The sequence below is a fragment of the Prionailurus viverrinus genome, chromosome E2 (genome assembly GCF_022837055.1).
Source record: "Prionailurus viverrinus isolate Anna chromosome E2, UM_Priviv_1.0, whole genome shotgun sequence".
NCBI classification, from domain to species: Eukaryota; Metazoa; Chordata; class Mammalia; order Carnivora; family Felidae; genus Prionailurus; species Prionailurus viverrinus.
In genome coordinates, this window is record NC_062575.1 from 14,390,953 (window position 1) to 14,406,167 (window position 15,215).

The 15,215-nt window shown below is 42.4% G+C and overlaps 1 protein-coding gene across 5 annotated transcripts in view; it reads right to left on the minus strand.

Annotated features, from left to right (window-relative positions):
- HYDIN (HYDIN axonemal central pair apparatus protein) overlaps positions 1-15,215 on the minus strand; it is a 429,838-nt gene that overhangs the window by 50,098 nt on the left and 364,525 nt on the right. For all 5 annotated transcript variants that reach the window (XM_047836101.1, XM_047836099.1, XM_047836098.1 and 2 more), the window contains 7 exons: positions 10,516-10,720; positions 9,563-9,798; positions 7,492-7,643; positions 7,190-7,379; positions 3,834-3,936; positions 3,327-3,605; positions 1,460-1,602 (listed from right to left, as the gene is read on the minus strand). In XM_047836101.1, coding sequence (XP_047692057.1) covers positions 1,460-1,602; positions 3,327-3,605; positions 3,834-3,936; positions 7,190-7,379; positions 7,492-7,643; positions 9,563-9,798; positions 10,516-10,720 — 1,308 coding nt within the window. The remainder of the gene's footprint in view (positions 1-1,459; positions 1,603-3,326; positions 3,606-3,833; positions 3,937-7,189; positions 7,380-7,491; positions 7,644-9,562; positions 9,799-10,515; positions 10,721-15,215) is intronic.

Consider the following 15,215-nt stretch of genomic DNA (forward strand, 5'->3'; position numbering starts at 1 on the left):
AGAGACAGAGCATGAGCAGGAGAAGGGCAGAGAGAGAGAGGTAGACACAGAATCCGAAGCAGGCTCCAGGCTCTGAGCTGTCAGCACAGAGCCCGATGCGAGGCTCGAACTTATGAACTAAGAAATCATGATCCGAGCCGAAGTCAGACGCTCGATCAACTGAGCCACCCAGGCGCCCCCTCTCAGTTTTAATTTCTAATGTGGTAAATGTCAATAGACATAAGTCACATAAATAACAGCTTTTTGGGGTTCCTTAATAATGTTTAATAAGGTAAAGAAGTCCTAAAACCAGAAGGCTGAGATTCCCTGAAGTATACCAGATAAATGGGAAATCTAGTTTGGTTTAAGGCATAAAACAATTTATGATTTATCATATACAAACACACACATGTGTATATATATATAATAGTCCTATCATGTTTCTGACAGATAAAAATATCTCTCCTTCCTCTGGAAAGTGAAGGGTGAATAAAACTTAGTATTTCCCAGGCCACAAATGTGTGTGTGTGTGTGTGTGTGTGTGTGTGTGTGTGTGTGTGTGTGGTGAGGGGTATATGCATGTGTGTGTGTGGGGGGGGGGGGTGGGGGGGTGTATATAAATGGACTGTCTGAAGCTTATCTCTGTCTACTTTAGCTGACACTTTACATCCCTCTAGGAAGCAAAACTTCCTGATGGCACTCAAAGATTTAAAGGTGACAAAGTAGGGTCCCCAACTTTCCTTGCTCTGTCCCCCTAGAGTTCTATGCTTGAACAGCCTTGGTGACTGAAACTGGGCAGAAGGCAGTGGATATATCTGGGTATATGAATTGTCCTGGGAACTCAGCAGCAAACTGTCTATGAAAAGCATCAGGTAGCCAGAGGCTAGGATCTGCTACCACATTGTCTTAGGCCTTGTGTGACGTTGAGCTTTGGCCAGCAATTCATAAAATGTGTGCTGTGAGATGCTGAAAGGGATTCCAGGTAAAATAAAGTTAACTAGATTTTAGTATGCTGAGTGAGAAAGAGAAAGATGTAATTTGCAAATGTGCCAAATCTCAGTTGTCCACAGAACCCACTACCCCCATCTTAGCTTTCAGTAAGCCACTTTGGCAGGCCTAATGCTCTAATAAACATATACCTTCGGGGACACAGGTCTACAATCTGGGATAGGAAGACCCTAGCCCCTATCCCTATCCACTCTGTGGTAATGTCATCTATTTCATCCATAGAGACTTGCATGGAATTCCTCAACTTCAGCCTAGCGACAGTCTCATCAGACCTCATTCTCTGTTCTTAGACCAGAGGGGACACGAACTGTGTCCTCTGGTACCTGGTCTGAGTAACGGATGGTTCCTGGGTTGTTTCTCAGCTTGAGAGCCATCCATCTCATCCCACATGTTCATGAATATAGACTGACAGTCAAATTGGGTTTGGCTCACACCAAGGGAGTCCAGAAAACAGCAGTTGGCTTTCACTTACCTGTGGGGAAAAGCAAACTGTAGCTAAAAGGGGCCATTCAAACCGTATGACATTCGCTTGGCTGTGATTAGTCACTGTGAAGCTTACATTATAGCTGTTTCCGATGTGGCAGTCTCCAAACTGGATGTGGTCCACCAGAGCAGCTATGGACAGAAACAGAAGGTCTGTGAGTCTTCCCTAGCCTCCTCCTGGGGCTCGCTTTCCTGAGGAGGCAACACTTGAAAGACATGGTGCTTTACCCTCATGCATCCTCCCCCTCCCCCCACTGCAGATGATTATCCTGGAAAAGCTGGAGTCACATAGCATAAACTTTGCCTCCTTGGGAAATCTATTAGTCCATCTACCTGTCCGTCTGTCCGTCCGTCCATCCATCCATCCATCCATCCACCCACCCACCCACCTTGGCTCTCACCTTCAAGAGAAAATATAGGTCCCCAACTCCATTTATTTGCTGAAACAATACTATTAAGGGTTAAAATAGGATACAATATAAAAGCCCTTGTTAAACTTGAACTATAGATAAATGATGAGTAATTTTTAGTATCGCTATGTCCCATACAATATTTTCAGACACACAAATAAAAAAATTACTTGTTTATCTGAAATTAAAATTTAAGAGGGACTCCTATATTCTGATTTTCTAAATGTGGTAACCCTATCATAATTATGAAATCTGATTTCTGAGCTAGGGTTCGCTGCTGGCTCCTGCTTGACCCCTGACAAGAGAGATGTCACCTCGTAGCCACACAGAGGGGTGGAACACCACATAAAGAGGAGTACTGATTTTAAGCCATGTTGTAGAGACTGTCCAATGCTACATTCCAGGATTATAATCAAGCTCCTAGAAAAACTATGAGCATGTGTTTATAACTCACTTCATACCGACTAGCCACACAATTAGGTTGCCTAACAAATGCATTTTGATAATAATGATGAAATAAATTTTCTCCTACCCCAAAGAATATAGTCAGCCAAAAGAAGCTGCAGTGCTTGACAGACAGTGGGGAAGCATGTCTGAGCTTTAGTGTATACAGTGTATACAGAAGTCACCTAGGGATCTCGCTATAATGCAGATTCTGCTTCAGTAGGCCTGAAATGCTGGGTGGTGTCTGCTTCTAACAAGCTCCCAGGTGCTGCTGATGCTGTTGGTTCTCAGAAAGCACACTGAGTAGTGAGGCTACTGAGAATGATGTTCTAGACGTAGCACAAATCTACACCTTCTTTAATGAAACAAGCCCATGACTTCTCTCGGAATATCTGGGATACATGGTTCCCATGAAGCAGACCACGCCAGCAGGAGCCAGGTGAGAGATATGAACAGGGACAACTACAGTGAGATATGTGCTCACATACCTAATCTGGAATTTGAATTTTGAATTTCACTTTTCAGCTAAACTGGAATTAGCTAAAACTATAAGTCCCTGAGACTCTTGTACTACTCTTTGGAACTGCAGGGCTCAGCACAGTGCCTGGAACATGCATGCTGATGCTCAGTAAATAGTCCTTGAGGGAACACGTGACTGAAGGCATTGTCTGAGCCAGGAATGAAGGAACATACAGTAACAAGGAGAAGATGCTTTCCTAAATCCCCAGGAAGCTGGCTGGCCTGTTATTTAAGCCGTGGTGACTGGGTGGCTCAGTTTGGCTTGGGTCATGACCTCACAGTTTGTGTGTTTGAGCCTTGCATTGGGTTTGCGGCTGTCAGCACAGAGCCCACTTCAGATCTTCTGTTCCCCTTTCTCTCTGTATCTCCCCTGCTCACACCCTCATGCTCAAAAGTAAATAAAACAATTTAAAAAATTAAAACAAAAATAAAATAAAATAACCTGAGCCAACAGTTGTTAATAGCTCATGGCTGTTTTCTCACCTGTTATCAAGTCTTCCATAGTATTTTCCTCGATGACCTCAGAGATCTCTGGGGCTTCATGGCTGCTGGAAACCAGCAGCCCATGGATGTTGCCCAAGGTGATGTCATCCTCATAACCCTCTCCCACCATGTGGATGTTCGTCTCCTCATACTGATTGTTGATCACTGACAAGTGGATGATGCCTGTCATTCTCCCAACACTTTGGGACTGGAAAATGACATCAAATCCAGCTGTGTCTCCAGGAAGAACCACCAGGGAGGCCGTGTGAGCTTTCTTTGCTGCCAAGATGAGAGAGAGACATGAAATTTAGAACCAGTTTAAAGGAAGATGCAACCATAAAGATCCTGACTCAAGAGAGGGCAGCTCTAGTGTGGGAAGGAGCCTTACCTGCAGAAGCTATTTATGAGGAAACTGAGCGTCCTACTCTGGCTGAATCCTCATCAGTTTCCTAACAAAACAGCTTCTGAGACCCATTGCCCTCTAGAAGTTATACTCCCCCTACCTACCTTTTGCATGTGGTTTGTTTTCCTCTGTGATGTAGATGTAGGAGGTGGTGGGCCACCCTTTCAGAGAGAAGACTCCTAGTTGGTCCCTCAGGTCAACATGCAGCTGGCAGACGGAAAACAAGGTTGAGTGGTAAGCTTACAGGCTGCTCATGGGTTTTGAGTCTGGATTGAGATACTGTACTGTTTTGTTTGGGAAGGCACACTGGTCATTGTGCCCAGTGGTCATGTTTTTGAGTTTCTTATTAAAAGGGAGATAAAATAAGTATTAGACCTGGGGAGGGAAAATGAAAGTTTAGTTCCGCCCTTATTGTCCAAGTAAGGAACTGGAGGTCCAGAGAATATAGGTGACTTTCCAGATTACCCAGCTAAGTAGTATCAACATGGGGTTGCCGAGGCCTCTGCTATTGACAGAGGCGGCTGTAAAATATATACTAGACTAATAAAATGGAAATGAATACTTGTCATTCTGTGAAGGCTTACATGAATGTGAGTTCCTAAAAATCAGTATCTCCCAGGAACTAATGCGTTAGTTACCTGATAGTGTCATATTGAGCAGCCTACCAAGATAAGAAGAAAACCAAAGTGGGCTTCTGATTTACTTGGAGAAAACAGATGTTTTCTAGACCAGTGGAAGCAGTATACCTGCTAAAGCCATGTATCTGCTAAAGCTAAAGCCATATATCTGGTTTTGGGTATAATAAATCAGTATACAGTTTTAGAAGATAGTAATGCTGGTACCATCATAAACACAACTGAACAATATAATAAATGAGGTAAAAAGAAGAAAGAAATAGTGACACTGCATAGGAAGCTTCTAAGATAAAAAAATAATTTTATGTGTAGATGTAATCTTAGTAAGAAACTATATGGAGGAGTTATATGGGAAAAAATTGACATAAAAAAGATCTAGGTAAATGGATGGGAATTCTAAATGTTGTTCCTGGCAAAGAGCCTAAATACTCTATAAGTAGAAATTCTTCCTGAATAATTCATAGGATTCCCAATTGGATTTTTTGAGGAATATTATAAAATGATGTCTAAAGTGCATCTCAGAGACTAGATTTGTAAAATTTGTTAATAAAACTTAGAAAAATGGGGAGTGGGTGAGCAGGATTTTATTGACCTAGATGATAGAACATTTTATAAAGCCACAATAATGGAAACAATGCAGGGTGATGGTAAACTAGGTAACGTGGACTCAAAACAACAACAAATAAGACGACAACATCAAGAACAATAAATTTTTTTAAAGCATCACAGAGCTGAGAAGATAATGAGGAATAACCACACCAAGATCTGGGAGAGCATGGGAATCCGGACAGGCCAGCCTAAATTTATGGACTGTTTTTGACCTGGACTCAGTCAGGAAGAGGTATGTGGGAGAATGAGCTGTGCTTTTGATGGCCTGTTGGTACTAAGAGGGCAAAAGTCTTGTGAAAGGTGGGGTGTTTTCTTTGCAGTAGATTGCAACTCCAAAGGACTGCCTGATAGCACCAAAGATAGGCTGGATATAAACCAGGCCTCCCAATGGCAACAATCCTGCTCTGAGTCATATACACAATCCAGAAAATCTCAAGCCCTAAAACCAGCTTTAGGTGATGTCCAGTTTATAGGGTCCCAACGTACCTGGAAGAAGCAAATGAAAATTGTCTTTGAAGAAAAATAACAGCATCCTTAGTCTTATTAGGTCTAAATAACTTTTCAAGTATAATACTCAACACATGATTGAAGATAACCAGGCACACAAGGGGAAAGGACAACATGGGCAAAAATGAGCAGGAATAACAGATATCAGAAACAGACCCACAGGGACTTCAGATTTTGGAATTATCAGGTACAGATGGCAAAATGGTTGTGATCACTATGTTCAAGAAATAAAGCTGAGTCTGCCAATTTCAGCACAAAACTAGAAGTCTTAAGAACTGATTATGCATATTTGAAAAGCAGCCTAAATAGAAATTCTAGAACTGAAAGATATAATAACTTAAGAACTTAATGGAAGGTTTAATAGTGAATTAGACATGGCTAAAGAGAAAGTTAAAGAAATTATCCCAAGAAATTATGCAGAAGGGAGTGCAGAGACAAATGGATGGAAAGTAAATATCACATTAAAAATGAAGAAGAAATGGGGGTGCCTGGGTGGCTCAGTCAGTTAAGCGTCCGACTTTGGCTCAGGTCATGATCTCACTGTTCATGAGTTCAAGCACCGCATCAGGCTCTATGCTGACAGCTCAGAGCCTGGAGCCTGCTTTGGATTCTGTGTCTCCCTCTCTCTCTGTCCTTTCCCTACTCATACTGTCTCTCTCTGCCTCTCAAAAAATGAATAAATGCTAAAAAAATCTTTAAAAAATGAAGAAGAAATGGAGATTTCTCAACACAAAGTGAGAGAATTCACCACACCAGCAGACCTGTGGGGGTATTTCTTCATCAGGTAGCAAAGGATTTCAGATGGAAGTTTGCATATCTAGGAGTGAACAGCAATAAAAAAGATAACTATGTGGATAAATCTAAATAAGCCTTAACTGTATAAACTACAAAACCCAACAATATTAGTCATAACATCTTGTAGGGTTTAAAGTATAGAGGGAATCCAAAGCCTCCCAGAAGTTGTCCCTACTCCATCCTTCTATTTTTATGTTCCACTGTTTGTCTACTATCCCCTGTGTTCTCAAGAAGCTGGGGGCTGACTAGTTCCTGTTTATATATGACACTTTTTTCCCCCTTCTGTTCCTTTGTCTTTACAGTCTTCTTTCTCCAGCTGGGATGCACTCACTGTCATACCCCCTTCCTGAAACCTAGTTATCCTGCAATGCCCAGCTTGCATGTCATTTTATAGTGAAATTTTCCTTGATTCCCCTAGATGGGAGAAGATCATTTTTGAAAGTCTTATGGTTCTTTGGATGACACTTACACAGTTTATCACTTTTTGTTTGTAAAATAGAAACATAAATTTAACTGCTGAACCAAAGTCCCTTCAGATGTTGAAACTCTCACCCCTAATGAGGTTTCTTTAGTTTCTTCCTTATTAAAAATGCAATGTTCATTACAGAAAAAAAGTGAAGAGTAAGGAAGATACCAAGAACACCATAATCCTCCTACTCAGCTTAGGGTATATCACTGCACACTGCTTCACACGGTAACTATGAGTGTGCTATCTAATCTGCTTTCCTACACTCCTGGAGGGCAGACACCACAGCTGACTGGGCTCTGCATGTCCCATGTCTTACACAGGCTAACATATGAGGAACATCAAAGAAGTCCTCATAGATCAGGGATGGCAGAGTCCTCAACATCAGAAGTCTTTTTTCTGAATCATTCTTTTCCCTTTCCATCCCATACTTCAACTCCAATGGTACCTGGGCAGGGATGGTGCCATTGTTCTTGAGGATGAGAGGCAGCTTCTCTGACTGACCAAGCAGAAGCCTCTTAAAGAGGAGCAAGGGGTTTCCATTTTGGTTGTAGAGAATTGGTCGCACTACCGTCACCCGTGGGAGGTTTCCTTCCCCGACGATATCAAACACAAGGCTTCGGTTCTTGGTCAGATTGCTGCAGGGAACAGCAAGATGGAGGCCTGTCAGCCTGGCATGCCAGGAAGGACATTCCATAGAGGGTGTGGCCTGCAGCCCTGCTATAAGAGAGGGAGCTGGGGAGCTGGTACCTAGGCAAGCCATCCAAGGTAGCCTCGAAGATACACTGGTAGGTCTGCATGGTCTGCGGGGTAAAGGTCACCGTGGCAAAGGCATATGAGCGGCTGGCAACACACATCTTACTGGGTTCCACATCAAAAATGTCAACGATTCGGGCAATGAGCTGGGGAGGGGGAGCAGGGATCAGTGTGTTAGCTACTTTGCATCAAATAAGACTTACTTCTTATCTCTACTGCCCTTGCTGTAAAATCTTCCTCATCTAAACTCTGTGGTAGACATGCTCCATCCATTTTGTACATAGTCATGCCCCTGGAAGGAACAGCCTAGATACTCTGGGACCCACTCCTGAGCAATAACTAGCTGGACTTGGCTAGACCTATGATATTTGACTCAAACAGGTGAATTAAACCATATCTCAGATAGTGCCCCCCCGTCCCCTGTCACCTTTTTCTTTCCCTCTCTCTCAAACAAGTTAAGATGCCCAAAGGTCATTGGTGGTTGCTGATGTGGAGCTGAATTGGATGGAAGCCAGACTAGAGAATAGAACAATGGAGACACCATGAGTGAGTGGCACATGGCCATTGAAAGACAGAGCTTCTGCTGGTCTTCTAAAAGTTGCATTACAGGTGACAATTCCAGTTCCATAGAGCTCTGGCTACATGGTGTGCTCCAACCTTGGTCTCAGGTCTCTGATTTATTGAAGCAAACCTTGCTTGTTTGGGCCATCCTGGGTTGGTTTCTGCTCCTTGCAACTCAAAGAGCTTTAGCTAGAACAACCTCCCACAGCACTTGATCTGTCTCCATCTTGTGGCTGTGTTTTGGGAAGACTGTAGGGACCCCTGGCAAGGCCTCAAAAGGATTTTTGCATTCTTAATGATGGCAAATGGGATTCAAAACTATTTCCTCTTATTTTTAAGCTGAGGGCACAAAGGCTTCTTTGCTCTTTTCAAGGGATATTATGCAAATTAGGGAAGAGGAGAATATGTATGCATATGCCCTGTTCTATCATTTAGAAATAAGACTTGCTCACTTTTTATGTTTTTAGTGTGGAATAGAAAGAAAGCTGTCCCTTCGTGTCCAAAAAAGGTCAGAGAGTAATGACTGGATATCATCAGGGCCTGAGAGAAGTCATAAAAGGGATGAGAGAGCCTTTCAAACCCTAACCCTCTGTGGTGACAGTCTCCTGAGACAGCACACACTCTTCTCAGCTCTAGACTAGGCCAACCCTTGAGTTATCTCCCCGCCACCATCACCCATGTGAACAATGCCAGCTCTGTGGCACAAGGACCACCTGGGCCAAAATTTCACCTTTGGGCAGAGAACTAAAGGAGCTGAGGTGAGACCAGACAGTATTTGCAGCACATCTGATCGTCTATTGACTAAGCCTCTGTCTTCGTATCCTTAATTTGCTGCTCTATTGTGAGAAAAAAGGACCTCAGTATGGTCTAACTCAGAGAGGAAAGGAGTTTCAAATCTACAGGCCCTGATACAGGCATTTATTATTTACCTTATATGTGGATGAAGCTTGGCTCTAAACCCAGCCCTGTATCCCTAGGCTTCATTTTTCTAACTATAAAATGAGTGTAATAATACAAAGTCTGGTTATACAAACTTTCTGCGAGGATGAAATGAGGCAATAAATGTAAATAATTTAACACTGTGCCTAGAATGCAGCAGGGGTTAACAATTGTTCATCACTTCACCTCACCCTTATACCCTGACATCCCCCTAATCCTCCTTACCAGACAAATGTGCAACCCAAGGCAGCCTCCCTGAGCTGGCACTCATCTTTGGCTCTCCCCACAATGCTTGATCTATTATAGGTATAGGTGGCTGTTTGATGGATGAGAGAGTTACTCATTGGTGTGTACCATTTTAAAACCCAGAGGAGACATCCACTGAGAGAAATGCATGGCTCTTGGCTTAGGGGAAACTTCCCAGTTACCTCATATGATTTCCAGCAGGGCCTGAGAGCCAGATAATCCCCACTCATGTCTAGAGGCTCTAGAGTAGGGTTTCCAAGAGCTCTTTCCATAGCTTCCTGCCAGCTTCAATGGGCCAGGGCCATTTGGGGCTGCTTACCTTGTTGGAGATGGGCTTAACTACAATGTTCACATCACAGGCGATCTTTCCCACATTGCTGATCTTGAACCGAGCCTTGGCCTGATGACCCACCAGGACGTTGCAGAAAATGAACTTGTTCTCATCCTCCACAAACAGCCCCCCACTCTCTATGGTCTGTAGGACATTGAGCAGGCTAGCGCTGTTACAAATCTTGTGCTCCTCAAATATCAAGGCACTGTTGTCAGTCACGAAGGCTGGGGAGTGGAGGGAAGAATGAGAGACGAGCCCTGATAGCCTGGTTCCTGCTTTCTGTAGTTGCTAATTTGAAGATTTGATTCCGATGGAGGACAATCAGGAGAGGTAGGGGAATTCACACAAGAGGGTGGGAGTGATGGCACAAATTCTATCTTCTCTTCTTTTTTTGTATTGCTCTTGCTGGTTATCAGACCCCAACCATATTTTCCTCCCAGTAGTAAGGAGAGGTTAGTTCTAGGATCCGGGGTGGACTTAGGAAAGAAGGGGGCATTTGGCCTATGTTGGTGTGAAGCTGCAGGGAGTCTACAGCAAAACAAGAGGAGTTCTCTCTGTGCTTTACCCGCATCTTGCTGAGTTAAAGTGATAATATGCAGTCACTGAACATTGTTCTCTGTGTGTATGTTGCCCATGGGGAATGGCCAGGCCATGAGTGGGATTCAGTGTTCCTGGGTCCTGTGCCATATCTCATTACACTGATTCCCAGATAATACTATTCATCTGAGAATCCTGGACCAAACTCAGGAAGACTAGGAGTTTAAAGCTGCACACCTTCTGTCCATGCCTTATAAATCTTTAAGGAAAAATATGGTTGAAGACACCAGAGGAAGTTCTAAGGACCCAGAGGAAGCAGTTCAGCTATATCTGCTAAACATTTGCATGGTTGGTGGAGGGCAAGGTCTTTTAAGGGGGTGCTATCCAATCTGAGTGCCCAGTACCTGGTAGACAGGCTTCTGCCAACAGGCTGTAAGGAATGCCGCCAGGCTGATCTCTTGGGTCTCGGTCAGATATATCAATAGCTATGAATTCCTCACATCTTCCCACGGGGTCAGCCACGCAATCAACAGTGATAACCTGGGTTCCTCCGGAAGGGATGGAGCCGAACCCAGGGTAGATGGTGAACATGCCGTGGGTGAAGCGAGCCTGCAGGAAAGGTTGAGGGGTGAGAGGGATGGGGTGACAGAGTCTGAGCCCTTCTACCAGCGTTGTGAGATGGTGTCAAGAGGGACCAGTTGGTTCTCTCCCCACAGGCTTTCTCTGAACCCTAGCTTTCTTCTGGAGGCAGGGAAGGCCTGGGGAATCTTCAAGGATGGGTTCTCTCAGTGCTTCTTTCTGTGCACATTCCTTCTGACCAATCATGACTGAGTGGGAGCCTAAGGGAACAGACGTATTCCACATTGCACAACTCTTACCCAGAGTGGAATCTGCTGGCAGAGGGGTATAGACAGAGCACTGGCTAAGGATGTAGACTTTTGAGTCAGACAGTCATGAGTTTGAATCCCACCCCTGCTATAATCTAACTATTTGACCTTGGACAAGTGACTTCTTTGAGTCTCAGTTTATCCATGAAGTGGGGCTAAAGCCCCTACCTTGAATCATTGGCGGCATCAATGAAAAAAATGTGTGTGAAGTACTTAACATAGCATCTGGCACAGAATTAGTGCTCAAAAAATGGGATATTACCACGCACTCCTCTGGTTCTCCCCCCTACCCAGCTTTGTTGAGATGTAAATGACATATAACATTGTATAAGTTTAAGGTGTACAATGAGATGATTTGATACTGATATATACTGCAAAATGATTACCACAATGTTAGTTAATGCATCCATCAGCTCACCTAATTGCCATTTTTTTGTGTGTGAGGAGAATGTTTAAGATCTAGTCTCTTAGCAACTTCCACATGTATAATACAGTACTGTTAACTAGAGTCACCAAGTACATATTAGATTCCCAGAACTTACGCATCTTATAAACTGGAAGTTTGCACCCTTTGACCAACATCTCCCCATTGCCTCCACCACTCCCAACCCCTTGTGATCACATAGGGCTAAGGATAAAACAGGATAATCTCCCCATTTCAAGGTTCTTAATGCAATCATATCAACAAAGTTGATCATCTATCATCAGGGAAATGCAAAAAAAAAAATCACAATGAGATATCACCTCACACCTGTTAGAATGGCCATTATCAAAATTAGTATTGTGCACTGTTAGTGGGAATATAAATTGGTGATAAGGAGAAGCTTTGGATAGTAAGAATACAGTTGAGTGTTGTCACAAAGGATCAAGGTCAGACTGAGGGCACAGAAGAGCTGAAATGGATGGACGTGAGTTAGATGTAAGAAAGGGAAGTGGTGGTCAGAGAAAGGAATCTTAGAAGTCAAGAGTTCAGAAGCATCTCAGTTTCTTTTGCTGTGAGATTCAGGGTGTGACCTCGAGAGCGAGTTGCGAAGGTGGGAGAGAGGACAAGATCATTGGAACTAAAAGGTAGGGTCATGGAGGGAGGCCTCTCACTAAAGGCAAAGAAGATACAGTAAGAGAAGAAGGCAAAACAAACAAAAAAACCCAAAAGACAAAAAACAATCCCAAACATATACATATATATATAAGAAGGGATGAGAGTTATAGAAACATATGTAGAAAAAATATTATGTATGTTAATTAAATAAAAGGCTTCTGCTGAAGAGGAAAATAGTTGAGAAGACATGAAAACCAGCATGTAGAAAATTCAATCCAAATGTAATCAATAATTACCAGTGTCCACCTAGTGCAGAATACCTACTTTTTCTTATTTTTGCCTTCAATGCACAAGTGGTGGCTGGAGCTGCAGCAGCCATCTTGGAACCATGAAGAAAAGTCAAGAGAATTTCAAACACCAAAGAGCCTCTAACAACACAAGCAACTGTCTACCTTATCTAAACATACTCTATTTAGAACACTAATGTTGGATTTTCTGTTACTTGCAGCTAAACACCATCCTACATGAGTAAGTCTTTCTCCTCTATGAAGCCTTCAGTGACTTTTAACACCTACCAGGAACAGAACTTTATTTATTCATCTTTCTGGAGCTTCACCCTCCATACACACCTCAATTATAGAATTTACCATGTTGCTGGTCAACTGCTTATTCACCCTCCTTCCTTTATAAGTGTCTAAAATATTTCCTCTACATCCATTTAGAACCATATTAGACAGTGTTATAAATTTTGTTTTAATTGATAAACATTATTTAGAAAACTCAAGAGGATAGGGAAGTATATTGAATTTACACACATAATTGCCTGCCATATTTTTACTTCCTTCTTGATGTTCCATAATTCTTTCGTTTACTATTTATTTTGTGTTTAAAGAAATTCCTCCAGTCATTCTTTTAGGTCTCTCCTAAAAGAGACCCAAATTATTTTACTTTTCCTTCATTTGAGAAAGCTTTAATTTTCCATTCATTTCTGAGGCATATGTTTGCTGGATATAAGATTCTGGCTTCACAATTATTTGCTTCCTGTGCTTGCAAAATGTTTTGCCACTTTCTTCTGGCCCCTATGATTTTTGATAAGAAAATCTGCTGTCATTTAAATAGTTTCCCCCTATATGTAAGGTGTCATTCCTCTTTCACTGCTTTCAAGATTTAAAAAAAAGAAAAGTTATTTTTAAGTAATCTCTACACCCAACGTGAAGCTCAAACTTACAACCCCAAGATCAAGAGTTGCATGCTCTACCAACTGAGCCAGCCAGGAGTCCCTGGTTTCCAGATTTTTTTTGTCTTTAGTTTTTAGAAGTTTGACTATGATGTGTGTTGGTATGGATTTATTTAGGTTTGTCCTATTTGGGATTTTCCCAGATACTTGAATCTACAGGCTTACATCTTCTGCTAAATTTGGGAAGTTTCAGTCATCATATCTTTGAATAACTTTTCATCCCAACCCTACTTCTTATCTCCTTCTGAAACTCTGATGAAAAGGATATTAGATTTTTTGTTATAATTCCACAAGTCCCTCAGGGTCTGTTCATTTTTTTTATTCATTAGATTCAAATAGGCTTTCAAAAGACTCAAAACAGAGTTTATTTTCTCTCTTGTTTAGACTGGGCAGAAAAATGGCCTCTCAAAGATGTCTACATCCTAATCCCTGGAACCTGTATATATATTGCCTTACATGGGGGAAAACTCTGTTGATGATTAAGAACCTTGAGATGGGGAGAGTATCCTGTATTACCTTAGGACCAATGTAATCACAAGGGCCCTGAGATATGGAAGAAGCAGGTCTAACAGTTAGAAGGGGATGTGACTATGGAAGAGGCTGGAGTCATGTGATGTGAGAAATACTTGATCCATTATGGCTAGTTTTGAAGATGGAGGGAGGAAGTTATTAACCAAGAAAGGCAGGTTCCCTCTAGAAACTGGAGAAGGTGAGGTAATGGATTCTCTTCCAAAGTCTCCAGAAAAGGATATACTTTTGCAAACACCTTGACATTAGCCCAGTGAGTCCTGTGTCAAGCTTCTGAAGTATACACATAGTGTAAGATAAAATTTGCATTGTCTTAAACCACTAAGTTTGAAGTAGTTCGTTTTGAGAGCAATAGCAAAGAGATATAATACAAAGAATTTCTACTGTTATGTCTTCAAGTTCACTGGGTCTTTTCTCTGTCCCCTCCATTCTATTGTTGAACCCACCAACTGAGTTTTAACTTCTGGTTATTTTTTCAGTTCCAAAGTTTCCATTAGGTTCCTTATGTCTTCTCTTCCTTTGCTAAGACTTAACCATGTTTTCATTTGTTCCAAGCATGTTTATAGTTGCTCTTCGAAGCATTTTTATGTTGGCTGCTTTAACATCTTTGTCAGATAATTTTAACAGTCATTTCAGTGTTGACATCTATTAGTTTGAGATCTTCCTAGTTTTTGATATGATGAGTGATTTTCAGTTGAAACCTGGGGAATTTTGGCTATATGAGACTCTGGATCTTACTTAAATCTTCTGTTTGAGCTGGCATTCTCTGACACCACTCTTCCAGGGGAAGTGGGGCACTGGCTCATTACTGCCAGGTGGGGGTGGGGGTACAGATCTCTGACTCAGACTTCTCATAACTGCCAGAGAGGGGTGGCAATTCCCATTTCCCACTGGTCATAGACAGATGTCTCCCTGGTGGAGAGGGGTAGGAGTACCTTGCTACTGTTATGCTGATGCTTTGGGGTAGGGAGGTCCATTGTGGGGCAGGGAGGGATGTCTCATTACCACTGGGTTGGGGTGGAACAAGGCTCCCCAAGTGGTGTCTTTACAATAAAAGGTGGAGGTGGTAGGGGGTAATGAAAGCTCTACCTCCCCACTGGACATTCTCAAACACAACTCTGGAAGAGGTTTGGGACATCTTATGACAGCCTGAATAAGGTATAATTCTAAGCTCCCCACTGGACTTTGCTAGCAGGGGTCATATATGGCCACAGATTTTTCTGTTGTTTGACTATAATAGGTCTTTTTATTTTTTTTAATTAGGCTTCATGACCAGCATGGGGCCAACACAGGGCTTGAACTCATGACTCTGAGATCAAGACCTGAGCTGAGATCAAGAGTCGGATGCTTAACCAACTAAGCCACCCAGGTACTTCTGTAATAGAAAAGTTCTTATGAAAGTTTTCTGTCTTG